Source organism: Neofelis nebulosa, chromosome 7 (assembly GCF_028018385.1).
Source record: "Neofelis nebulosa isolate mNeoNeb1 chromosome 7, mNeoNeb1.pri, whole genome shotgun sequence".
Lineage (NCBI taxonomy): Eukaryota > Metazoa > Chordata > Mammalia > Carnivora > Felidae > Neofelis > Neofelis nebulosa.
The window spans coordinates 29,827,873-29,846,675 of NC_080788.1; the positions used below are offsets into that span (position 1 = coordinate 29,827,873).

At 41.0% G+C, this 18,803-nt stretch overlaps 1 protein-coding gene and 1 long non-coding RNA gene across 4 annotated transcripts in view; one reads left to right on the forward strand and one right to left on the reverse strand.

The window, feature by feature from the left end:
• ETFA (electron transfer flavoprotein subunit alpha) overlaps positions 1-14,390 on the reverse strand; it is an 83,004-nt gene extending 68,614 nt beyond the window's left edge. For 2 of the 3 annotated variants that reach the window (XM_058736952.1, XM_058736950.1), the window contains exon 1: positions 14,235-14,390. In XM_058736952.1, coding sequence (XP_058592935.1) covers positions 14,235-14,273 — 39 coding nt within the window. In that variant the 5' untranslated portion in view covers positions 14,274-14,390. Of the gene's footprint in view, positions 1-14,175 lie in introns of all 3 variants that reach the window. The other variant, XM_058736951.1, reaches the window with a different exon arrangement.
• A 588-nt stretch (positions 14,391-14,978) lies between these two features.
• LOC131518140 (uncharacterized) lies at positions 14,979-18,261 on the forward strand. The gene is made up of 3 exons (XR_009264940.1): positions 14,979-15,565; positions 17,261-17,348; positions 17,770-18,261. It is a non-coding gene; the product is annotated as an uncharacterized LOC131518140 (long non-coding RNA).
• The last annotated feature ends 542 nt before the right edge of the window (positions 18,262-18,803 follow it).

The window sequence follows — 18,803 nt, forward strand, 5'->3', positions numbered from 1 at the left end:
TGGGGTGCCTGGGTCGTTCAGTCAGTGAAGCATCTGACTTCGGCTCAGGTCATGATCTCGTGGTCGGTGGGTTCAAGCCCCACATCAGGCTCTGTGCTGACAGTTCAGAGCCTGGAGTCTGCTTCAGATTCTGTGTCTCCCTCTCTCTGATCCTCCCCTGCTCATGCTCTGTCTGTCTCTCTCTCAAAAACAAATAAAAACATTTAAAAAATTTAAAAAAAAAAAAAAAAAAAAAAAAAAAGAACCTGGCCAGACTTTAGCTTCTCTGCTTGCATAGAAGACTAAGCCAGATTCTGTGCAACTTTCCAACAGGGACCCTTCCTCCCCTAAGCTTTCTACCTTTACCAGTTCATCCTCAACCTTCTCCTCAGTCCTCTAACCCCCTCTATCCTTGATGAACCAATCCCAGAGCTGGGGACCAGAGACTCTAGGGACATGACAGAGGAAGAAATCACTGCATTATGTATCATGGATGGCATTTCTTGGTTTTTTTTTTCCCTCCTTTTTTTTTTTCACTCAATGGAAGCAAGTAAAGGAGGGAAAATGAGACTTTTGTTGTTGCCAGATCGAGTACCTGCTTGTATAACGATAAAAAAAATTGCCTTCTTATAGGAAGTGGTTAAAGTTAAGGTTAGAAATATTTATGCAGATCTTATGATTCTTTTCTTATGACAAATTCCTAGAAGTGTTAGATCAAGAGATAGGCATACTTTTAAGGCTTTTAATACTGGCACAAACTGTTCTCCAGAAAGTTGTGGCAATTCACAACAGTTCACAATTCTTGGGAGGGAATGAAAGTTCTTAGAAGGCAAATACCAGGCCTATTCAAAGAGTCTGCTACAATGTTTTTTGTTTTTGTTTTTTAATACACATCTGTAGAAATATATAGTACTTTTTCTTTTTTAATCAGAAGAGCACAGTATCTTGCAAAGAACTCTAATTAGAACTCAATGGCATAATTTATGATTTAAATCACATTTCACAAGAATTGCCAGTAACAAGCTACTTATTACCAATATATATCAGACACCATATTTTTGATTATGTTTCACACATCATTTACTATAAAAATTATGAGATTTCCATCACCATTTGAAGAATAAATCCAAGATTTGGTGGCAGAAGGCCCATAATTGCTATAAATTATAGTCCTATCATAAGATAAAGTAGGCCATCCTCCCAAGGAATCCTCAAGCTTTTTAGAACTCCTAGGGGGACACAGTATATTCTTTTAAAAAGACTATTCAAGGGCGGCTGAGTGGCTCAGTCAGTTAAGCATCTGACTTCAGCTCAGGTCATGATCTCGCGATCCATGAGTTCAAGCCCCGCATCGGGCTCTGTGCTGATAGCTCAAAGCCTGAACCTGCTTCGGATTCTGTGTCTCCCTCTCTCTGCTCCTCCCCTGCTCAGACTCTGTCTCTCTCTCTCTCTCTCTCTCTCAAAAATAAAAAAAATTTTAAAAGACTATTCAAAATTATAAGAGTAAACAACAACAAAAGAATATATGTAAGAACACACTCAGTTCATTTATTTGCCTTATCAATCTTTACTAAGTACTATATACATCACAAAGGCACTCTATATTACTTTTTTTTTTTAAGAGAGAGAGAGAGAGAGAGAGAGAGAGAGAGAGAGAGAGAGAGAAAGCAGGGGAGACAAAGAGAATCTTAAGCAGGCTCCATGCTCAGTGTTGAGCCCAACATGGGGCTCAATCCCACAATCATGATCTGAGCCAAAATCGAGTCAGACACTCAACTGACTGAGCCACCCAGAGCCCCAACACTCTATGTTACATTATCAATTGACTCCTTATTATTTTTTTTAATACTAAGCTTCCTTCTAACTCAGTGTTCTACCTTCTATTCCTCAGATACCATGTAAAGAAAACCTACAGCACCTAAACATGGTTATATGGCTTAATGCAGCAATAATAGTTGTGTTTAGCAGGAGAAATTGGCCTGTAGCCTTTAATATGTTACGCTGTAGGGTGCCTAGGGGGCTCATTTGGTTAAGTGTCTGACTCTTGATTTCAGCTCAGGTCATAATCTCCTGGTTTGTGAGATCGAGCCCCACAGTGTGGAGCCTGCTAGGGATTCTCTTTCCCCCTCTCTGCTCCTTCCCTACTCACTCTCTCTTTCTTAAAATAAATAGACTTAAAAAATCAGATTGTTTAAAAAATAAAAATAAAATGATATGCCTCAATCTAGAGCCCAGTTTCTTCACATGCAAATTGAGGGAGATGAACTAGATCAGAAGGTTTCAAACTACACTCCATATAAAGAAGCTAAGAGTTCCAGGGAGGCATCTCAGGAACCACCACATAGGATGAAGTGAGAACTAGGCAAGCAGGGTTCCCAGAATGGCTCCTCGGCTTTGCTTTAACCAAATTAACTAAACCAAAATATATAGAGTTGACCCTTGAACAACATAGGGGTTAGGGCACTGACCCTGGTGCAGTCAAAGATCTACATGTAACTTTTGACTCCCCCAAAACTAACAGCCTACTGTTGGACCAGAGCCTCCCCAATTACGTTAACGGTTAACCCATATTTGGTATGTTATATGTATTACACACTGTATTCTTACACTAAAGCTAAAGAAAATATTAAGAAAATCATTAGAAAAGAAAATACACTTACAGTACTATACAGTTATTTATCAAAAATTTTCACATACAAGTAGACCAGTGTGGTTCAAACCCATATTGTTCAAGGGTCAACTGTATATCTTACTTAAAACACCTAACTCTGATGTAGGTACTGTATTACCCTGACTTTACAGACAAGGAAAATGAAGCTTAGTGGCTACATAACTAAGAAAACAAAGCCAGCTTAAAAGTGCAAGTAGTCAGACTCCAGAATCTGAATTTTTAATTACCAGCTCACATCAAAGTACCATCATTTTAAGCTGTCTTATATAGGTACTCCCCACTTTTCAAAAGTTCACATTATACCGCTTCACTTTTATAAAACATCTTCCTGTTTCCACTAACCAAAAGAAATCCAAAGAGGATTTTCACTTTTATGAAAAAAAGGTGACAAGCAAAAATAGCCTTCAGCATTGGTTTTGCAGCAAGCTGTAACCCAAAGCATCACACATCCCAAAGCAGCAAGAATGGAACCATAAAGCTCCTTCCCTGGATATACACTCAGCATCAAGCCACCATAGCTTTGAACTGTGTGAGCATCTGTGATTTGTCTCAACTCACTCTGTGCATCCATTAGCAAGATGTGTCCTATGGTATCAGAAAAGCCTAAGAGATGGGGCGCCTGGGTGGCTCAGTCAGTTAAGCATCTGACTTCGGCTCAGGTCACGATCATGGGCTCAAGCCCTGCTTTGGGCTCTGTGCTGACAGCTCAGAGCCTGGAACCTACCTCGGATTCTGTGTCTCCCTCTCTCTGCCCCTCCCCTACTCGAGCTCTGTCTGTCTCTCTCTGTCTCAAAAATAAATAAACATTAAAAAAATTTTTTTTAAGCCTAAGAGAGATTATTTTTGGGGTCTGAAAATGCTTAAAAATTTTTCTGTATAAATTAATGGCAATTGCTTCTTCACTTTATACCATTTCAGCTTATGAAAGGTTTCACAGGAAAGCTCTATTCTGCATAACAGGGGAAACATGTATATGGGTCATTCCTATAAGATTTCACTTAGCAAATACTTCCCTGCTTTTTTAAAAACAGCACTGATCAAAAAGAAACAAATGATGTCAAAGCCCTCTTTTCCAGCTCTAAAAATTCCATAGCCCTAAAATCCAATTTTATATAGAAGAGTTGGATAGATACCACTAAAGATTCAAAAGGTACAGGTCCATTACCAAAAAGGTTTTTAAACAAAAGTTACATTTTATTATCTTGGATCTGCAGATCCATTGCATCTGCATACTTAGGGCCCTATTTTTTTTTTAACTTTTTTAACGTTTATTTATTATTGAGAGACAGAGAGACACAGAGCATGAGCAGGGGAGGGGTAGAGAGAGGGAAGACACAGAATCTGAAGTAGGCTCCAGGCTCTGAGTTGTCAGCACGGAGTCCCGTGTGGGGTTGGAACTCACGAACTGTGAGATCATGACCTGAGTTGAAGTCGGTTGCCTAACCAACTGAGCCACCCAGGTGCCCCAAAGGGCCCTATTTTTTATGGGGGAAAAGAAACCAAGTCCTTAAACATTAAAGATAAACTACCGAAATATTTAATTAGGTAACAGCCAAAAAAGGAATCTCAATCTCTTCAAAACACTGAAATTATAATTACTTAATGCACACTGCAGTCACGATAAATTCTGGGTCATTAACCTTATCTGGGCGCTCAAAACTGCCTGACAATGTTACTATGATATCCATGTTGGCACTCTCACTCTCCATACAACCATTTCAAAGATTCCCCTCTGATGTTCTCAACTGCCAAGTCTGCTCCCTACTCTCAGGAAAGCACCTCACTTCCTTATTCACAATGAAAACTGAAGCCATCAGAGGGGACCTGCTGCACTTTCCTGATATCCAACAAAAATTCCCGCCCCTGCCCTGTCAAAATAGAAGCTGCTACAGGTCCTAGATCTGGTATCTTTATCTGGGCTTTAGATTCTGTCCTCTCAAATCTAGTCAAAGGCTTTTTCTATAATCTCCTCTCAGTCATGTCTCAAACCTCTTTCATTTTCCAGGGCTCCTTCCCATCAACATGTAACATGTTTGAGGCTCTCCCAATTTTAAACAAGCCCAAAATTAAAAACCCACTAGCCCCACCTTCCACTCCAATTCTCTAATCCCTCAGCTCCCATTCATGCCTCAACTACATGCATTCTGGTTTATGTCCTCACTAAAATTACCAACAGATATGCTTCAGGCTTTACCTGACTTGTTCTCTCACCATTATTTGAAATTATGGACTATTCCACTCTCATTTCCATGGCTTAATTTATAATTTACCACCTGTACATGAATCACATATATATTGGGGGAAGGAGGGAGAAAGAGATAACAAACCTTGCTAAGCGCCAGACCTACAATTAGGCTACATCTGCATATCCAACTGCTTAACGTGTCTGTCTCATCACTCTCCAACTCAGCAATTCAAATCTTAACTCATCTTTCCCCTGATATTCTAGCCTCTCACCATACTCCTTCTCCAGAGTTCTTCAGGGGATGCACCACTCTCTAACAAGCTACACAAACCATGATCTGAAACTCAGATCTGAGTTTTTTCTCAACCCTCACATCCAATCAACTGCCAATCATAACAATTCTGCCTTCTAAATACAGTATCTCCTAAATCTATTCACTTCTCCATCATCGGTGCCACCACCTAGTTAGTGCAGGCCATTATCCCTCTCCTATATCACCCCAACCATCTCCCAACCTAACTTTCTCCCCTTCAATCCATTCCTCTCAGTGAGCTTTCCATGACATAAATCTAGCCTGTTATTCCTCTGCTTAAAACACATTAATTGCTTCCTGTCTCCTTAGGATATGGTAAACTAGACTCTCTGTTGGCTTATCAGGCATTTATTTTATGGTGTGATCTACCTCTCTAGCCATATATCCTCTCTCCGTTTATACCTTATTTTCAGATACTTGAACTTGCCTGCTCTCTCTGACCTCCAGCCTTCCCTCACATTGTTCCCTCTACCTAGAGGACCTCTTCCCTTCTTACCTGGTTAGCTTCCAATCATCCTTAAGTTTTCTGCTTAAATGCCAATCCTTCCAAGAAGCCTTAGTACAGAGCAGTGGTAAACATACAGGCTCTGGAGCCACCCTGCCTGGGTTTGAATTCCACCTCCACCATAACTTCTCTGTGTCTCAATTGCCTGATCATAAAATGGAGATGATAATAATAATAACCTCACAGAGTTGTTGTGAGGATTGAATTATTTGGAATAGTGGCTGGAACATAATAAATGCTCAATGAATGTTAGCTATACACAAAAGCTTTCTTTGGTTCTCCTTGGACTAGTTAACTTTGTTAGCACCAACACAGTACACTGAATTGCCTCCCTTATAGCACTTATCACACTTGATTATACTAACTAGATTATTTTGTCTTCCCCACTTGATTTTGAGTACAGGGGCCATGTCTGATTTTCTTATCACTATAACCCTAGCTTCTACTTCAGTATCTAGCACAAAGGAAATATCCAATAAATGAACTGAACATTGATTTTAAAAACCTCTTCATCAGGGCACCTGGGTGGCTTAGTCAGTTAAGCATCTGACTCTTGATTTCTGGTCAGGTCATGATCTCACTGTTGTGAGATCAATCCCTGCATGGGGTCTGTGCTAGACTTGAAGCCTGCTTAAGATTTTCTCTCTCCCTCTCCCTCTGTCCCTCCCCTACTCATGTTCTCCCTGTCTCTTAAAACAAAAACTCCTCTTCAGCAAAAGAATGAGATGACAACCCAAAGACTGGGAGAAAAATATTTGCAAATGACATATCTGATAAAAAGATATCTAAAAGAACACAAAGAGCTCTTAAAAATTCAACAATAAGGGGCGCCTGGGTGGCGCAGTCGGTTAAGCGTCCGACTTCAGCCAGGTCACGATCTCACGGCCAGTGAGTTCGAGCCCCGCGTCAGGCTCTGGGCTGATGGCTCAGAGCCTGGAGCCTGTTTCCGATTCTGTGTCTCCCTCTCTCTCTGTCCCTCCCCCGTTCATGCTCTGTCTCTCTCTGTCCCAAAAATAAATAAATGTTGAAAAAAAAAAAAAATTAAAAATTCAACAATAAGAAACAAATTGGTTTTTATACATGGGTAAAATATCTGAACACCTCACCAAGAAGATATATAGATGGTAAATAAGCACATATAAAGATGTTCAACATCATGTCTCACTAGGGAATTGCAAATTAAAACAAAAATGAGATACTACTGCATATAGTATTAGAATAATGAAAATCCAGGGGTGCCTGGGTGGCTCAGTCAAGTTGGGCATCCGACTTCAGCTCAGGTCATGATCTCACGGTTCATGCGTTCGGGCCCCAAGTCAAATTCGATGCTGACAGCTCAAAGCCTGGAGTCTGCTTCAGATTCTGTTTCTCCCTCTCTCTCTCTGCCCCTTCCCTGATCGTGATCTGGCTCTCTTTCTCTCTCTCAAAAATAAACATTAAAAAAAAAATTAGAATAGCAAAAATCCAAAACGCTGACAATACCAAATGCTGGTGAGGATGTGGAGCAACAGGAACTCTGGGAGAAATTAAAAATTGTACAGCCACTTTGGAATATGGCAGTTTTTCACAAAACTAATATATTCTTGTCATACAGTCCAACAGTCACACTCCTTAGTATTTACCCAAATGAGCTAAAAAATTACTTACACACAAAAACCTAAACATGGATGTCTATAGCAGCTTTATTCATAATTGCCAAAACTTGACAGCAACCAAAATGTCCTTCAGTAGGTGAATGGATAAACTGTAATTCATCCAGAAAACAGAATATTCAGCACTTAAAAAAAAAAAAAAAGGTGCGATCAGGCCAAAAAAAGGCTATATACTATACAGTTTCACTCAGATGACATGCTGGAAAGGCAAAGCTATGGAGACAGTGAAAAGATCAGTAGTTGCCAGGGGGTGGGGGCAGGGAGGTAAGAGGGAAATAAGCAGAGCACAGTAGATTTTAGGGCATTGAAACCATTCTTTACAATACTATAATGATGTATACATGCCACTGTACATTTGTCAAATGAATGTATAGAATCAATTGGAACAAAAGTACCACTCTGGTGTAGGATGTTAATAGTGAGAGGCTAGGGAGGGGGTAGGGATGGGTGGGGAGTCATATATAGGAACTTTCTGTAGTTTCTCCTCAATTTTGCTGTGAGTCTAAAACTGCTCCCCCATATAGTCTTTTTTTTCCAAATAAGTCTATTTTTTTTAAATCTTCTGTTGCTTTAAAAACATCCTTTAAACACTTCTAGTGTATACACTGAGCTATAGAAATCAATTTTAAGACTCTAGATCAGCCTTTCTCCAAAGTTGCTCATCTGAGCCAGAGAAAATCTAAATGACTGTTGTCTTAATTCTCCCAAGAATGAACACAGACAGTTAGGACCATTCTAGATACATAGGTGAGTAAGTTAATTCACTGCATACAGTGGATGCTTTAGATGCTTGTTGCCACCTTACAATCATATCTTCCTTCTGTGTGTGTAAATGTGGAAGAAGTTTTCCGGGGGGTACTCCTGGAAACAACATCTATCTATGAGACATCAAGGAAACAGGACTGAGCAGTGGAAGAAGCTAAACCGAAACACTGTGATGCAGTCACAACAAAGATCTCAGTTGATCTCACAAGGAGGCCTGAAGCTATGCAGGCCCTTCACGGTCATACAGAATTGAAGCCAGGGTGCTACAGATACTCCTTTTCATGAGGTGTCATTACTCCAGACTATTTTTTCTTAATTTCCAGGGTTCCTTCAGCATGTTCCACCTTACCTTAGACAAAATTCACATGGACTTTCAATTTTGTTTTGTTTTGAACGATCAAACTGTTTCTAGTTTCTGTTTCTGTTTCTAGTTCAAGCCTGGAAACAATCCATATTAAAAACCAAGATATCTAATAAGAACACATACAATATGAACAGAATTAAAATACTAAATAAGTGATCTAAGATAGACAAAACTCAAAAATGACGTTTTTTGTCTAAAGAAAATCTTTTCCTCTTACTATTAATTCATCACTCAAAAACAACTGTAAAGCACCTCAGTTTACAAAGTAATTTCAGATATCCTTTCAGAATTTCTCCAGCCCCCCAACTAGATTAATCCTGCCATTTTGTTCCCCAAATACCCTATACAACTTTCTGTTACAATGATTATACTTAAAATAATGTGTTCAATGTCTTTCTTCCCTTATCTATTCATACCATGTGGGCAAGAATTAGGTCTGTCTTGTTCTCCACTGTGAATTTAGTACCCACCTTTGTGCCTGGCACACAGCAGATATTCAATGAATGTTTAGTGACTAAATGAAGTTTCCCCAAAATGATAAAAAAACTAAAAAGCAACTCTTTGTATCTCACTGGTAACTTAATTACCTAAGAACTTACATGTGTACCTACCAAGAACAGTATATAAACTTGTTAAATCACTACCCATCATGCTCTTAGAAAACTTACCAAGATTACTGACTAAAATTAGTTTAAGTAATAAAATGTGAGTTTTCTTCTGTATACCAACTACATACCCTCATAGAGTTGACTGGCCTTTATGAGAGAGTACAATTTTTTAGGGCAGGGCTTAAAAGGGTTCCACCCTTTCAGAGACAAACTTCTTGAAAATGATATCTGTAAGCACCAACTACTGCCTCATCTCTCTGTCTCCTTTACTCGCAGCAAACCGACTTTCATTTCCACCACAACACTGAATCCAATCTCTTCAAAGTCACTGACAACCTCGTTACGAGTAAGTCCAATGGAAATATTTTGGTCCTTCTCTTATTCAACCTTAACAATTATGACACTGCTTTTGATTTTTTCAGTCTTTTAGGAGCAACCAAGGAGATTTACTGCTTAAGAGTTCCTGCTGAACATAGACAAACTCTATGTTCATGTAGTAAACTACCACAAGTCTTAGAAGAAAAAAAAGGTAGAATCTAACTCCCTTACAAACCCACTCAAAACCTAAAGTAGTAAGAATAATTTAGCCTAGGGGCACCTGGGTGGCTCAGTCGGTTGAGCGTCCGACTTCGGCTCAGGTCATGATATCACGGTCTGTGGGTTCAAGCCCCGCATCAGGCTCTGTGCTGACAGCTCAGAGCCTGGAGCCTGTTTCTGATCCTGTGTCTCCGTCTCTCTCTGTCCCTCCCCCACTCTCACTTTGTCTCAGTCTGTCTCTCAAAAATAAATAAATGTAAAAAAAAAAAGTTTTTAAATAATAACTTAGCCTACTACCCCCCCCCCCCCCACTATCTTTGCGAACTAAGTGGGATATGAGGAAGGGGAAGGGGAATGTGAGGGTCTTTTTACTTCTTAACTCAAAAATAAAAAGGCATGAGGGGCGCCTGGGTGGCTCAGTCGGTTACGTGTCCAACTTCGGCTCAAGGCGTGATCTCGTGATCTGTGAGTTCGGGCCCCGCGTCGGGCTCTGTGCTGACAGCGCAGAGCCTGGAACCTGTTTCAGATTCTGTGTTTCCTTCTCTCTCTCTGACCCTCCCCCATTCATGCTCTGTCTCTCTCTGTCTCAAAAATAAATAAACGTTAAAAAAAAATAAATTTTTAAAAAGGCATGAATAATCTATACAATCTTTACAAGTTCTAATGCAAAAGATAAATAATATATAATTAAAGTCAACTATCCCTATTTTAACATACATTTTGTAATAATAAAATGTATATTACATTGCTGTACTTAAATAACTTACTTTAACCTCTTTAGTAATAAAATATGATAGCTTTTAATCATGACTAGAAATGTCATATGACATTGATTATAATATTAAAAACACACTCAATTTACTTCACTTTTAAAACAGACAAGACCCTTGGTAGACACATTGGCAAGCAGCATAAATTTATGGAATTCACCTTATACAATAAATCTTTTAGAACTCCATCAAAATTGGCTCTCTTTCTTCTTTCAAAAGAAATTAAAATTTGCATGCAAATTATAGAGTTCAATCTCATTTGTCAATGCTAGGCCATGGACTCTGAAAAATGTCATGTTCCTTCATACCAGTTTCATAGCTTTTGAATCATGATTGTTATGCCTTCCATCTAGTAATGAATACAAAAACAGGACACTCAATTGACCTTGAGAAGTGTTGCTTCACTCTCCACATAAAGTATTTCTCTGGTATCTTATTAGTCAACAAATCAATTTCAAATGCAAATGAATATAAAATAATACTCATAATTCAGATTAACTTCCTTGCAAGAATGTTAATTGCAAATGCCTAACCCTCTTTTTTTCCCCTACCTATTTCCCTCTTAATGTGTTCTCTAAGCTCCTTATTGCAGATGTAAAATACCACCTTCATTAAACAGATGACATTGAGGAGCCCCCCAAAGATGAAGGAATTTGCTCAAGGGCACAAATCAGGTCAACACTGGAAAGAGAACTTGAATACCAAATGCAAGTCATTTGACTTACATTCTAACAGTTTAAGGCATCCCCCCCCCCCTTTTTTTAATTCCAGTAACAAACAGGGTCATCTGGGTGGCTCAGTTGGTTAAGCTTTCAGCTCTTGATTTAGGCTTAGGTCATGATCCCATGGTCATGGGATTGCACCCCATATCAGGCTCCACACTGAGTGTAGAGCCTGCTTGAAGTTTCATTCTTTGTCCCTCCCTCTCTGTCCCTCCCCACCTCTCTCTCAAAATAAATAAACATTAAAAAAATTTTAATTGCAGTAAAAAAACATAACATTTATCATATTAATCATTTTTAAGGGTATAGTTAGCTTTATACACATTGTTAACAGTTTAAGATAATCTTTTAATAGATTAACTTTATTAGTAAAAATAGAGTTTTGTGGAAACATATCTTCCAAAATAACTCATGGTTGGCTACAGAACTATTTTTTTTTTAATTCCAAGAGTACAGATTTCACAAAAGCTATCTGACTTTATGACATTGTAAGTAAACAGAGCATAAATAAACAGAAGTCCCATGAAGGTACTCCCACTTTAGAAATACAAAACAACTTAAAAGCATCAAAAAATGTAAGAGTAGTAATGGATTATAACCTACTAAATAAAGGATCCATGATAAATACAAAAATAAGCAAGAAGAAAATATTCTTCCTTATAACAGAATATAATAAATGTAGAAGGAATCATGGAATTAGAAAAATTACCATTTTACATCATAGTAATATCTCAACATCAACAGGTGATGAGAAACAGGAGACTCACATAATCTCAACGTATCTAATTTTAACAAATTGTTAAAAATCACAAAGGGAGAAGTAGTAACTTGAGAGTGGAAAAACCTGGTGAACAACACTTTATGCAAGTAATTAAAGTCAACGTCACCAATAATGAGATAAATTAACATTATGAGCCGCCTGACAAGATGCACTGAAAACACAGTATCACTTCTGTGATACTCCTGCCAAAATCTAATCATGAGGAAACACCAGACAAACCTAAATAGAGACAGTCAACAACAACAACAAAAAAGGCCTGTACTCTTCAAAAATGTCAATGCCATCAAAGCCAAAGAAAGGCTGAGGAGCTTTTCTAACAAAGACTAAAGATACAAGAAAACTAAATGTAAGGCATGATTCTCAAGGACCCTAGACCAAATTGCCAGAAAAACTGTTAAAAATGATATTAATATGACAATTGGCAGTGTTTGCATGTCTGCAGATTAGACAACAGTATTTTATCGTTGTTAAAACTGCCTGACGTTGCCAATTTTACCATGGAAATGAAAGGTGAGCCTCCTTGTTTTTAGAAAATACACACTGACTTACTTGGGAATAAGTGGTAATATCTGCAACATATTCTCAAGTAGTCCAGAAAAATAATAGTAAGTATATAGAAAAAGAGATAAAGCAAATATGTCAAACTGTTAATGCTGGTGAAACTGAAAGGATTTTGAGAATTATGTGCACTATTCTTATAACTTTCCTCTAAGTCTTAAATTATTTCAAAATTTAAAAAGTTAAATATGTATGTGTATGTATGGATCCATTTTAGAAGTGTTCCCACCACTTCCTTAGATTCTTGAAATTCAACTCTGAAGCATTCTTATGACTTTAGAGCAACTACTCTATTTAGCTTGACTTCAAATTCTCAAAATAAGTCAAGGTCAAACTCTTCGGCAAACCACAATAAAGATTTGGAAGTACCAAGTATGCACACTGGCAAACTGTGTTGACAAGAAGAATCACTTAAGCTAATCATTCCATTTTTTTCCATGAGATCTACAAAACATCTGAGTCCTAAATTGCCCCCACTAAAATTATTTCACTTATGCCAGACTCCTAACTTGTCCACAAAACTACCTTCTAATTACTGCATAGCTATTTTTCTGCCAGTCTGGCTCTGATACCTGGAGTTTTCCCAAATTCACAACTGTAACTTGTTTATGTCTAGATCTTCTGAGGAAAAAAAAAAAATCTCCTGGGAGAAAACTGAACAGCAACCTGAAGGATGGGGATTTGAACTTTTTCACAGAGTAGAGGGGCATGCAGGATTTTTCTTTTCTTTTCTTGTTCTTTTCTTTCTTTTCTTTTTTTTTTTAATGAAACAAAGAATACACAAGAAAAGAGCCTACAGACATCTAGGAATATTGCCAACTATGTCTCAGGGAGAAAAATCCCAGTGGTGGATGTGAAAATATCCATGCATAAAACAAACTATAGAAAAAGTAAAAAACGTCCATAACGTTTCTGACCCAATTTAGCAATCTTGTTTTTCACTTAACCTAACTGTAACTTAGAAAACTTACAGAACCCACAATATAAATTGTTACTTGTCTTGTAATCAGTCAACCTCCAAATACGGTTGTCCCCATAGCATAAAGACAAAAATATATTTTCTGTCAGTGTTTCTCACGGGAGAAGAGAAAAATGTGGTGAACTCTTGATTTGTCACTAAGGAAAGCACCAAAAACTTACCATTACCAATAGTTCCCTGGCTATTTAACCAACAATCTACTGTATAAAAAGACGCCTACCTTATAAAACTGGCTTAAAGCTGTGAAACTGGATGACTGACTTTACACTACAATCCCCTAAACTCAGCACTGCCCCATAAATCAGAGAGCAGAGCAAGTTCTTAAAACACCGCCCTTAACCCCGGAGCCCCCCAGCGCTTGGCTGTGAGTGGATTCCAGCAGCCCCTACGCGCCCAGAGAAAATGTTTTAATTCTTCCAGAAATGTTGGCTTCCAGGTGAATTCAGGTTTTAAACTCTTTCCAAGAGGCCATCCCAGCAGCGACATTTTCCTTCCTCAGGTAAAGATTCCCGGGACGCAGCTGCCCACTCCCGCCAAACTGGAGAACCTGGCGGCCTGGCAGAATGCGGAGTAAATCCGGAAGGTTCAAGAGGGGCTGGGAAACAGAAGCGCGGCTTCATACTCTGGGTCACCCTGACCTCTGACCTCGGCCACCCCGCGGTCCACCGGGAAGGAGTCAAGGGCAGGCGCTAGAACTTCGGGCCTGAGGCACAGACCGTGCTGGGCCTGCCTGCGTTAAGGCTGGTCAGGTCTGTGGAAGACTATGACCTTCGCCAAGGCACTCACAGGGGCAGTACACTGAGGATGGGCCGTCATCGGGCTCTGCCTTTCCCTCCAGGACTCACCGCCCGCCGGAGCTGCCCTGGAGCCGCCGCTCGGAACATGGTCTCTATTCCCGTCCGCCTAGAAGCACCGTCAGTCTCACGGCCTCCGGTAGCCTAACCAAGGAGCGCCGCCTCTGCGAGTTACTGTAACGCTCGCGAGACGCGCTAACGAGAGCGGAAACGGCTCAAGGGAAGAGCGAGAGCTCACGGTTTCTGTCTGCCCATTGGGCAGTCGCGCAACCAACGGGGATGGCGGAAAGTTAGGGACTGGGCTTGGAAGTAGGGCAAAGGTGAGGCTCGGGTGAAGTGCAGCGGCTGAATGGCTGGCGGAGCTGGTGAACTACCAGCGACAGTGGTGGCCCAGAATGCCTCTCAGCCCCACAGTGGGCAACGTTCTGAAAGTGAACTTTCACCCTGAGCTGATGACGTCAGTCTCCTGGCTGCTAGCCCTCTGGATGAAGTCCCCCCTCCCCCGCCCAGTTATTTTTTTGTTTGCTTTTTTATTCACGCATGTCAACGCTCCACCGGTAACGTGCTAAACACATTTTCCAGGTCAGGGGAATATAATAAAAGGATGCATAAGAAGTTGACCTCACCAGACTCTGAAGGAAACATACGAATTTCTTATTACGGAAAGAGGGATTCACCGAAGTGATGATGTTTGAGCTAGGTTCTGGAGGAAAGAACCGTGTGGGCAAAAACCAGGAAGGAACGTGAGGTGAAGACTCAAGGACAGGGGCAGAACTTTGTGTGCTGGCTGTAAAAGGAGGCAGGATGGCTGGAGATACAACTGGAACAGTAGTTGGGGAAAGCCTTGAATTTGGGGAATTGGGGCCGACCCTGGCCTTCTCCCCTTCCCTGGCCTTATCCTCTTCCTCTCCTCTTCTCCTCTACCTGTCCCTGGGCACCCCACCCACGTCCTGGCTTCAGTGCTGTTGGTGCCAAATCTCTCCTGACCTTTGGATCCACATATCCACCAATCTACTTGGACATCTCCACAGGATGTCCCTCAACATCTCAAACCCACATGTACACAATTGACAACATCCCCCTCCAGATTTGATTCTCCTGTACTCCCCTTTTCAGCACATGCTTTCCACCTCCACCCAACTGCTCAAGCAAGAAACCTAGGGACCATACTTGACTCCTTTCTCCCCTTTATCCACTTACCCTATCAGTCATTAAGTTCTAGTGATTCCACTCCCACATAGCTCCCAAATCCATCTAGGACTCTTTTCTATTCCTCTCCGTGTTTGGATGGTTACAGTTGCCTTCTCACTGTTCTCCCACCTTCTAGTCTTCTCCACCCTCCAATCCATCTCCCATTGCAACCAAAAGACTCTTTCAAAAAGGTAAATTGGTGATATTACTCCCTTGTTGAATATACTTCAGTGACTCCCCATTGGCTTTTAGGATAAAATGCAAACCCCTTAATATAACTTATGAGCCCTTTGTGAGCTCATCCTTCCCTTTCTCTTGAGCCTTGTCTTTCCCCTCCCTCTCATCCCCCATGGCCATAAAGAACTATCCTCCATGCCCTACCCCCTCTGCCTCCCCACTCTTCTTCCTCACTCTCCCTTTACTCCTTTAACTGTTTAATACCTATTCATTCTTGAAATTTCAGCTTGGAAACTCCTCCCCCCACCAACTCTGAATTGGATACCTCTCCCATGTGCCCCTATTTTCCCCTTTATTGGCAATTGTCACATGGGTTGTAATGACCTGGTTACTTGTCTGTCTCATCCATCTGACTGTATGTCCTACCTTTTTTTAATTATTGTGTCTTCAACAGTGTCTGGCTCAGAGTAAGCATTCAGTCAGTATTTGTTGGATGAATCCAACAAACCAATCAATGACTTACTGAAAAGGTCTGAACTTTACCATGACACTTTTAAGCAGGGGAGTCATATGTTCAGAAATGGTCTCAATTCCCAATTTATCAACAACCTTTCCATCCTGGTGAAGTCTAACTAATACATCCCTTTGGCTCTACCTTCAGATGATGCCTAGAATCCAACAACTTCTACCAACACCTCTTTATTTATTCCTCTACCACTACACCGTCCCTATTTCTATCACCTGGATCATTCAGGAGCCTCCTAACTGTTCTTTCTGTTTATCCCCTTGCCTCCTGAAGTCTCTTCTCCAAATAGCAAACTGATTGTGTCCTCTGCTCAAAACCCTGTTCTATCACCGTGCCCCAGACATAGGCCTTGCTGCTCTTGAATTCACCAAGAGGCTCTCATCTCAGGGCTTTGCACTTTGGTTGTTCCTTCTGCCTGAAATCTCTTTCCTGGGGATCCAGAAGGCTCTTTTCATCACTTCTCTGAGGTCTGTGCCCAAAAGCTACATTTCCAGAAAGGCCAGCCTTGGCCACTCTAGATAAAATAGCCTCCTTCCCTCATGTTTGATTTTTCTGTTTGGCATTTGTCACCACCTAACAGGATGCACATTTTTGTTCATTTGTTTATTGTTGATCTGCTTCCATGGGAATGTAAGTTCCCTGGGCAAGAACACTGAGTCAACAAATATTCTAAGGGGCCTGTGCTCAGTGTTTGCTCTGCCTCTTCCCCACCTCTACTCCACCTTTAACACTCAGCTCAAGTGACATTTCTTCTGTAAGGTCTTCCCTGATCTTCCAGGATAAATGAATCCTTCCCTCTTCTTCATCCTCCTGGTTCTGCGAACAAGGACTCAGCTTGAACATACGTTGCAACCACTGAGACAATGTCTGTGCCCATGAGTAGACTCGGGCCATTGGATGCCCCCAGTGAATCTATATGTGGGAAGGACAATGCAGTATTCCATTTATCACTGCATTTGCCTCCCAGTCTGGTCCCCCACTGGACTCATATCTGAGTTCTGTGGAAGTGTAAGGAAAAGTGAAGAGTACTTTAAGTAAAAACTGAAAGGGACTAAATACAATGTTTAAAAAATGGTACACAAATTAACCTCCTTCATGCCCTCCCCCCATGAGAAAGCAAAACAGAAAAGGAGGGAGAACATTCCCCAGCCCCACACCACAGGACAGCTTTGTCACCTCCCAGGCTCCAGTGAATCAGCAGCATCTGTGCCAGCAGAAGGGCAATACCCATGGATCAGGATGATTTCTGGAAGAGCAGAGCCAGAAGAGAGGTAAAGGCAGAAAACTGCCAAAGTCTGCGATAACTGACCAGACCTGCTCATGAGCACACATGAGATGCTCCCTGGGGGGTTTCAGGGGGAGTGTGGAGGAGTTCCATATTTACATGGAGGTCAAGTACTACCAAAACGTGAACACTATAACATTTATATTAGCGCAATTTCTGTATACATGTTTGGGTGTCTGTTTTTCCCACTAATTTATGAGCCGCGTTGGTGGTAAGACCCATGGTTTTTATTATCTGGTTCATGTTTGTGGAGGTTTAGTGAGTGTTAATAGAAATGTTTGTCCAAAGAGAAAAGGAAGGAAGAAATGGGTGGGGGAAGGGAGGGTGGATTTGCCACAGTCAACCCTAGAAGACAACACTCCAGTCTATTTTGGAAAACACCTCACTGTCTTTTTTCTTCTCCACAGGCCAGTTTCAGGAGAGCTCCTCCAGAATTCCTGATGGAAACTTAGAAGATGAGCATTAGTGGGACGAACTACAGCCCCAATTACTGTTCCTGTCCAGGGGCCACAACTAGTACTCATTGCCTCCTTCATTGTTTTCAATCCTAAATTCTCCTCACCCTCAGTTAGCATCTCCTCTGGTCTCAGTGGCTTACCTGAGGATATGAGCCCCTGACCACCATGCCTTCTCAGGCCAAGGTCGCTGCACTTGTCCCCTTATTGTCAAAATCGAGCAAGAGAGTACTGAGAAGCATTCAAACTGGCCAAGATGATGATTCTCCTTCTTGCCTGTTGGTCCCTGCGAACAAGGTGCCCAAAGTGCTCAGGTAGTAGCTATAGCGTATAGATCAATAGTACTCTTGCTGTATCCTCTGGTGGAAGATTCCCCCTCGGGGACAAATATCTCTAACCCTGCAGAGTCCAGAGTTGTGAGAGTTGGAAGCTCAAATTCCACAGGTGCCCACTGAGAGTGATGGTAGTAGGTCCCTCCTGATTCTACCCCTTGGTTCCTGGGTCCATGAATTCTTCTGAGTGGGGACACGGCACCATATGAAAGTCTTTGATTCAAGATGTACATGGTATCCTGGAAGATGAACCCCATCCTCATAAAGTATTGCCTCCAAGCTGGTGCTTCAAAAGGGCCATTCTGATGCCCTATCAGGGAAGTAGCTTCTGGGTGGTCCCGTATATGACTAGATGAGCAAACCCTGTGATTATGGACTCATTCCTGAACCTCCACTTCAGTGAGTTGGGTCCCTGATCTGACATGATGTTATGTAAGATCACTTGTGCTGGTGAATGAAATATTCAAAAAGACCTCAGACAATGGTGCTGGTTAAGATCTTGCAGGCAGGGAAAGTAAACAGCATCCAGAATATATGTTAATTCCTGTTAGGATGAATCATGGCTCCTCCAGAATGGAAGGGGTTCAATGTAGTCAACTTGCCACTATATTGCCGATTAGTCTCCTGGATAGTTGTTATCATATTGGGGGTATA